Consider the following 8,138-nt stretch of genomic DNA (forward strand, 5'->3'; position numbering starts at 1 on the left):
GTCCTTTCTTTTAATAACTTTCCTATTTATTTCCAGAACTGCCCCTACCTTTCTCCTTTATTCCATTTAATTTCCTTTTTTACATCTGTTTTCAAGTTTACCCCTTCCTTCATCCGTTATATAACCTTGTGTTTCTGATCAAATTTCTGAAATTACATTACTGCCACTCACTTGGAAATCTCATCTAATTACCATTCTGGCATCCTCCCTTACACTTTCATATAACTACTTTTTGCCATTCACCATTTGTTTCAAGTGTTCTTTTGCCATGGTGGGTCCATAGTGGTTTTGAATAGCAAACCTAGCCGATGGATCTCGACCTTTTATTGGGTATCCATCAACAAATGCAATTGATAAGAGAGAAGCTCGATGAGATACAATGACATTGCACGGACATCAAAGGCCAAGTACGCTCTACCTTCAACTACGTGATCTCAGCCACTAAGCAATAGGTAGACGAGCCAGAAGATAAGTCACCAATGGTGGAAGATGAGATGATAGCATCGGAAGTTAAAAATCAACTTGTGAAAATTTTTAAATCGGTTGATCTCTTCAATGAACCGACCAATTTTATTTTTTCGAGTCACTCTACACCAATGAACTTCGCATCGTGGATTTTATAGCATTTGATCGTGGTTTCCATGGTGACTTCATATAGGCAAGGATGGATACTGATTGATTGGTGTCGATTCTCCCGCTCTACAAAACTCATGAATGAGTTTTTCTCAACACCGGGGGAATTGATGTAGATTCGCACCCATGGACCGATCCAAACCCATCTGGGTATCCAGACAGAGTTGAATCGGATCCAATTTGGGTCTTTGACTAATAGGATCTTTTAGGATTTTATCTCTATTTTCATGCAGTCTTTTATTTGGTAGCTAAAGTAGGAGATAGTTATTAGGATATAGTTACCAATTAATTTTGAGTTTCCAAATTAGAGTAGGTTTCCATTTAATGTTAGTTTTCTTTTACTATTTAAATGCATTTAATTGTTCAATTAGAAAAGAGATTGAAGAATAGAAGAACGAGTTGAATATAGCGTTTGAGTGCCTGCGGGCAGTGTGCGATTCTCTTCCCCCCCCCCCTTCTTGTGTGAATCTTCTCTCCCTCTCCTGCAACTCTGAGTTCATCTCAGGGATTCTTCTTTACCCCTACCGGCCCTCCATCACTAAGTACCAGCAGGCATTGGCTAGTTTTGGAATTGACTACATATTTCTTTCTATTTGGGCTACAGAGAACTTCAAGAACACCAAATATCCAAGGAAAAGCAGAACATAGAAAAATAAACAAAATGAATATATCAGCCGATGGTCAAATACCAAATAGGCAAATACAACTGAAATCATAGAGAAGAGTTGTAAAGTAACGCAGACATATATGAAATACCTTTTCACATTTTTTACTGCAAAACCAATTCCCTTTCGGACAACTTTCCAGTTGAACCCGTCGTCTTTTCTTCAAGCAACCAACGTGATCTACAGAAAATCATGTATACATATAGTTTAAACATTTTAACCGCAGTGTAGACAGCATAAAAAAACTTTACAACAAATAAGAGATAAACCTACATTCACGCTCGCATTGATCACAGTACAAAACAGTCTTCTCCGTAAATTGCTCAACATTTTCATTAAATTCACTCTGCCCACATATGCAACAAGAACAAGATGGGCAGTACCATTTTCCTTCTGGCAAATCCTACATAATCATGAAGAATATTCACTTGAATCTCAAACCCAGCAGATCCTCAATCAAAATTCAGAGTGCTCAGAAAGGCCCAACATTAAAACTTAAACTATCATTAACAAATTTCAAAACAAAAAATCTTGATCATCTGTATGACAATAAAGCAAATTAAGGGACTCACCTCTAAACCAAGACAACCCAAATGGAATGAGGATGGGCATTGATCACACAATATTAATGTACCCCCATAGTGACAGACAGAGCATATAATGTCATTCACATAGCAAGGTCGATTGCTTTTGATTCTTTCACGTGGTTCTGTTAAGAAGCTCTTCATCTTATTATGTTTTAACATTTCTGTCTGGCAATCTAATAGAGACCTTCCATCTTCCAAAAGGATACAGGTGGCTGGATGGCCATAAGTGCTGCCAGCATGAGTTTCAAAGCCACTAAGAGTGAACACCCTTTGGCAACAACTGCATTTGATACCATCACGAGTTATTCGCCCTTCTGCTTTTGGACAGGAATCCTTTCTGCACATATACTGTACCTTTGCCCTTGGCAACACCACATCATTATCTATCAACCAAGAAAGGACAGTACGTGGAGTGTGGGATGGGGGACTCTTTACTAAAACATGCCGTGCCCTTTTACTTGATCGCAGTACACGAGTCGGATAGCCATTGTCCAAGTTATTTCCTCGTCTGATTATAACAGATGTATTTCCTTTCTTCAATTTCTGAGTAAAAAAAGGGCGGCCCCGTTTTCTTTTGCCCAAAACAGAAACCTCCTGTCCATCTTTTCTACACTGTCTATTATGCGAACCAGCTTTTGCTCGACTTTGAAACAAACCAGATTCAAGATGAAATGAGCCATTCTCCCTCATCTTCCAATGATTTCTAATTTCTCTGTCCAGTGTTTCCCCACACTGAACAAAATTTTGTGACTGCAATAAACCAGAGGAATCTAACTGTCCATTAGGTGGCACAATATCCTCAAACTCCATACGTATTACTGGAGATGAGGACTTCTCAAGAGCTAAGGAGCCCATGGGATTCCCAGTTGTACCCATGTTTCTTGTCAACTGCTCAGTTGTAGAAATATTTTCAAAAATCTCACCTTCTTCCACACATGCCATACAGGCTGTTCGAAGAGAGTAATACCACTTTCCATTAGGTGCCTTGTAACGCATCTCACGGTATAATGTCCCATCAATCCTTTTCCGGGTAAAATAATGAAACTTCCACCCGATAGCTGAGAGATGGCTCCTTGCTTTTAAGCGCAAATCATCTTTCGATATGCCAATATTCCGGAGGAATTTTTGCTTCTCCTCTGCCAATGAAATCTCAGAATAACTTTTCACAGCCTGAGGGCAGAATTCGGGTTCAAAAACTACGAAATTGGAATTGAGGTCCATGGGAACGTCCCTTCTAGAGGAAAGATCTAACGTCGAAGTGTGTATTTTAGCTGGCACAGGTAACCGTTGAGCTTTCCTTCTTAATTTCAAAGATGTATGCTTACAGTTTGGCTGACCACATGGACCCTTTTTGCTTCCACAATCTTCTGTAGTACTCAGAACAACTCCCTCTTGAGCCGTGCTTTCTAGACTTGATTCAATAGACAAAGCTCGAGGTTGTATAGTTATTTGTTCCCTATAGAACGACCCATTCATGTCAACAGAAAGATTCACACCAAACCTATCATCCTCCATCTGATGAATAAAATTTCCTGCATCCACGCTACCTTCTTCACTGGGTTCAACCATAGCAAAGTATGGATTGGTAGGCAGAGTCTCAGTAGACAAGCCATATTCACATACAGAAAATGCTGAAGCATTGTTTTTCCTCTTCAAGGTAATAAATTCAGGATGTTCAGGTAAAGATAATGCCGGTTCAGCTTCCCCTTCCAGGGCTTCTGGAACAACTCTGTGCAGAGAAAAGTCAGTATCCCAGGTATTATTTCTTTTACTTGACACCTCAGCCAACTTCAATGTTTCCTCCAGGTTGGTAACATCAAGAACCTTGTCCAAAGTAAGCTCCATGTTTTCGACAATGGTGTCCAACACCAAATGAGCCCATGCTGATTCCTCCCAAAAGGTCCACTCACATATTTCCTTCTGAAATTCCTCCTTGGTCCTCACATCATACCATAGCTGCCTCACTGAAACAAGCAAAGGATATTTCTCTTCGTACCTCTCAATCAATTGAAGAAATAACCAGTCTCCACGACATTTCCACTCTTCTGACATCTCATACCAATCTTGGGTAATCCGCAAATTATTAATTCCCACGCTCATTTCATCACCCAAGTCAGGGAACAAGATCAGCCTCTTACCTGTGCCATCCTCATGATCAAAGACAACACCTTCCCACCAAGCATCATTGTGCAACGCATCAACACAGAGTCCATAATGAAGTGTCCATTTAGTAATTTGAAGTGGAGGAGGTGTTGGCCTTATCCGGCCACGGTTATGGGTGGGGGTACCTCTTATTTTGAGGCAGTTACTTTCCATTTTAGAAGGAAAATCGATATCTTCACTGAGTTTTTCAGAGCAATTGTCCACCAGCATGTTGTCATACTCGACGGAACGCGAATAACCAGAGTTTTTAGTGATAACTCCTGAGTGCCACGACCCTTCGAATCCCGATTCCAGACTCCTTACCTGCATTGTCGCATTGAGAAATCCAACTATTTGAAAAACAAAAAGATTAATAGCTCATGATCAGAACTGACGAACAGAGAAGAATAAACTCACAACCCATTCCATTCACCAAACTAAATCCCCGGAACAAGCATTTTACATGAAAAACCAAATAACTTAATAAAAGTAAGTAACGACGCAGCTTGAATCAAAAGAGCAGAAGATAAAGAAAACAGAAAAACCCAAAGACAGAAACGACACACTAGCAACCATGACGACACGAAACCATACAACTGACCATTAAAAAAGCGAACAAAACAAGGAGAGAGAAACGAAAACAACAAAAAAAATATATAAAGCTTTTTCCCCTTTCTGATATAAAGATCAAAACTAAGAAGTCACGCACAACTACTGAGTCAAAAGGAAGAAAGAAGCAGCACTACCTCAACTCTCTCTCCAGGAAGAAACATCGATTCTGGTCTCCTCTTGCGTTTCTTCTTCTTCTCGGAACCATCTCCAAGTAGAACCGCCATTAATAGACAAGAAGCACAAAGAAATCAGTAACGTAGAAGTAACCAATGCAAGAGCAAACGATAAAACAACTCTCTCTCTCTCTCTCTCTCTCTCACAGTCTGAGAAGCAAAACCTGTTACCCTACCGAACAGAAATCAAAAAGGAAGAAGTCCCTCCTCTGAGCCATATAGGATTCCCCTGCCCCACAATCCCCACAGTTCCTTTCTGAAAATTAAAATAAATTATTTACTTCAGTTTCGGATTAGTTATCGAATTCTAAAAGTACCCTCAAGATTCTAATCGAACCGTTCAGATCTCGACCGCGCTTGTTTACCCTTTTCCGGAAATCCCAATCACAATTTCTATTCTTTTTTTAATTTTTATTTTTATAATATTCTGCCTTTTTGGTCGTACTTTGTTAGGTTTTATTACAGTATCGACCTAGTGTTTCCCAGAAACTATTCGGAAAATGAAATGGCGGCAGCCCATAAGTTGATTCACTATATATTCCAATCCTACGGTTGTGAGACGAGGTCCCACATCAACCACATCATAAATTATTATATTAAATTGCTATAACATTGGAGGAATGTTTGGCTTTTTCCCATAATTTATTAAAAAAATGTGAAACTTGGAGAGGAAGAAACGGAGAGGAGGAAGACCTTCAAAAAGCTGGAAACTTTCCAAAGAAAACTGAAAGAAAGCGAGACTCTTTTAGAATTCTCACACCTGTCATTTTCACTCTTTTAGAAAGGAGATCGTCTAATTAGAGAGTGCCACCTGTGCATATGGTCCAAGTAGCGTTTCCGAGTAGTCGCATTGCACTTATCTCTGTTTGCGGCGTTCACCGTTATATTGGATTGGATCGGATCGGATCGGATCGGATCCAATCGAGCCTAGGCCTTTATGGTAGGAAAATGGATCGGATTCGTTTTTGAATCTGATCAATCACCCATTCTTCTTGACAGTGGTACTGCATAGCGGTCTTGAAGCGCAGTTCCTCTTTTTTTGGATGTTCATAATTTTATGTTTATACCAATCTTCATGATCAAGTCTATGAACGAAGTAGTCCTACTCATGGACTTTTTTCAATCAATAGCACTAACAAACTCTTTCACATAGAATAATTAATATGGACATTGATGTACTCACTTACTTATATACTTAAAAGATAAATAAAAAAAAAAACTCTAGGTCCTTCATGCCACTTCAACCTATTATATGAATTAAACTAATTTTGCAACCGTTCGAGTCACCATGTCCTATTATTGCTCATTGATCTTTGGTCTGGTGAAAATGTTACTTGTCGTGTGGGGTTTCCATGAAGCACTCTTTTTTCTGTTGCTACAAAAATAAAATAAAATAAAACTTTGCAGTGCGAAATTCCAATCAATGAATTTCGTTCTTACTTAACAAAGAAACTTTTACTTTGTAACCAAATATATTGAATTTACAAGGGGAAGTAAAGATTATATCTTAAGAGTATAATTACTAAATATGCTGGCATTGGATGTGTTGCTAGAGACAATGTGAGCCATGTCATCTTCGCTTCATCAGGTTGTTGTCCCTTCAATCGCTACTATTAACCACGAATTGGAAGCTATTTTGATTGGTTTGGATGAATTATACTCTTGAGAGGCATATTTATAGAGAGTCAATCATGTGGCTGATCATTTGTTTGTATTGTAGACCTCTCTTGGTAGGGTAGAATTTTCTTGAGTCTTTGCCTTCATAGGTCTAAGCATGTGTAATTAAGTAGATCTCAAATGATGTAGAAATGCTCATCTCAAGAGTTAATAGGGTGTCTACTTTTATTTGGGATTTTGTGAGGACCTGATCTTTCTAGCCTTCACTTCTCTCTTTATTTTCATATTGTAGTCATTTTTTTAGTTAATCAATAGCTTTGTTCTTCTTAAAAAAAAAACGAAAAAATGCATATAGATATAAGAGTTTTAAGTAATTTTCTCTTTTAGAAATTTTCAAGTAAAGTTACACAAGTATAATTATAAAGGTTTCATTTTCTTTATGAAAAAGAAACAAAAAAAAAAAAAAAAAATGGTAAACATTTTCTTTTTTAAACCAACTTCCCTTTCTTTTACTTACAACGAAGCCTTAATTTTTTATAACTTTCTTTCATCCTCAATTCGTTTTGCCCATGTTGTCCCTTAATTAGTTTCTTTAATATATCATGGTTGTATTTCAATTTACCTCACATGTTGCATTCTTGAGAATAATGATATTGAAAAGGCAAGGATAAAAGAAAACCAAAAGCTCAATGAAATTGACATATATTTAATAGCAAAGGACAAATGCTTGTTTTAGGATTAAGGGAAAGTTCTATCTTTAGATTTAGGAGATTCCCCATAGTATGCATGTCATTGAGGATCATATGGGTGAAATGACTAAATACCCCTAAAGGTTAAACACGGTTAAGAAATGATAAATTGGCCTTAAATTCCACCCCAAATAATACGATTTTCATATATTATTTCAGTGAACTAAAATTTTGCATGAAAATAAGCTTGTTTATCCCTTAACTAAGAGAAGTTTCTATTTCATACACGTGGGACCCACACTGAGACATAAGAATTTATAGTGGTTCAGCAACCTTGCCTAAATATGCACTCATTGTGTTTCAACTAACTCAATTGCTTTACCAGGTAGCAATGAAATCATTATAAGGTAGTTTGTATGATTCACTATGCAAGCAGTAACTGTTTTATGAGCTCACAACTAACCCAATGTTTTTTTCAGGTTCACCATTAAACTTGGTGTTTCTCACCGGTTGACATTGATCGAGAGTGTTTTAAGGATTATACTTAACATTTGGAACTACCTTATAAAAGGATAGTGTTGAGTTATTCAACTTAACCAATACAATACCTCTAGAAGGTAGATATACAAAACAAAGTCCAATACAAAAACCTCTAAGTAGGGAGATATTAAGTGCAAACCAAATATCTCTCTAAAGTAGATATACAAATACAAGCTCAAGATAAATAATTTACCTTTTGCATGCTACTCTTCCATTTAAAGCTCATATGTGACTTGGCTCTTCTATTCATGTTACCAAACATAGCCTAAGTCTTACAATGAGCAAACATGGATCTAGAGGCATATTGGAAAGAGAACATCAATTAATTTTGAACTCCGTGACCATGCCCCAATGCTAAAATATTGGAGGATCATAGAATCTACTTTGAATTTGTACTTTCAAGTAAAATAAACCTAGGTCAAGATATTTTTGCCTGTTTGTATGGCCCCTAAATAAGTGTGGGGCCAAAGAGAACATGAG

The 8,138-nt window shown here is 37.6% G+C and overlaps 1 protein-coding gene across 4 annotated transcripts in view; it reads right to left on the bottom strand.

Moving 5' to 3' along the window:
• Window positions 1-4,979, bottom strand: part of LOC122086021 — a 30,474-nt gene extending 25,495 nt beyond the window's left edge. For 3 of the 4 annotated variants that reach the window (XR_006142311.1, XR_006142312.1, XM_042654691.1), the window contains exons 1-4: window positions 4,774-4,979; window positions 1,871-4,351; window positions 1,572-1,701; window positions 1,390-1,478 (exon numbers count right to left, since the gene is read on the bottom strand). Coding sequence is in view for 2 of the 4 variants with exons in the window: in XM_042654691.1 (XP_042510625.1) it covers window positions 1,390-1,478; window positions 1,572-1,701; window positions 1,871-4,351; window positions 4,774-4,863 (2,790 nt within the window). In the remaining 2 variants the exon portion in view is untranslated. Of the gene's footprint in view, window positions 1-1,389; window positions 1,479-1,571; window positions 1,702-1,870; window positions 4,378-4,773 lie in introns of all 4 variants that reach the window. The other variant, XM_042654693.1, reaches the window with a different exon arrangement.
• Window positions 4,980-8,138: the final 3,159 nt, after the last annotated feature.

This window comes from Macadamia integrifolia, chromosome 8 (assembly GCF_013358625.1).
Source record: "Macadamia integrifolia cultivar HAES 741 chromosome 8, SCU_Mint_v3, whole genome shotgun sequence".
Classification (NCBI taxonomy): domain Eukaryota; kingdom Viridiplantae; phylum Streptophyta; class Magnoliopsida; order Proteales; family Proteaceae; genus Macadamia; species Macadamia integrifolia.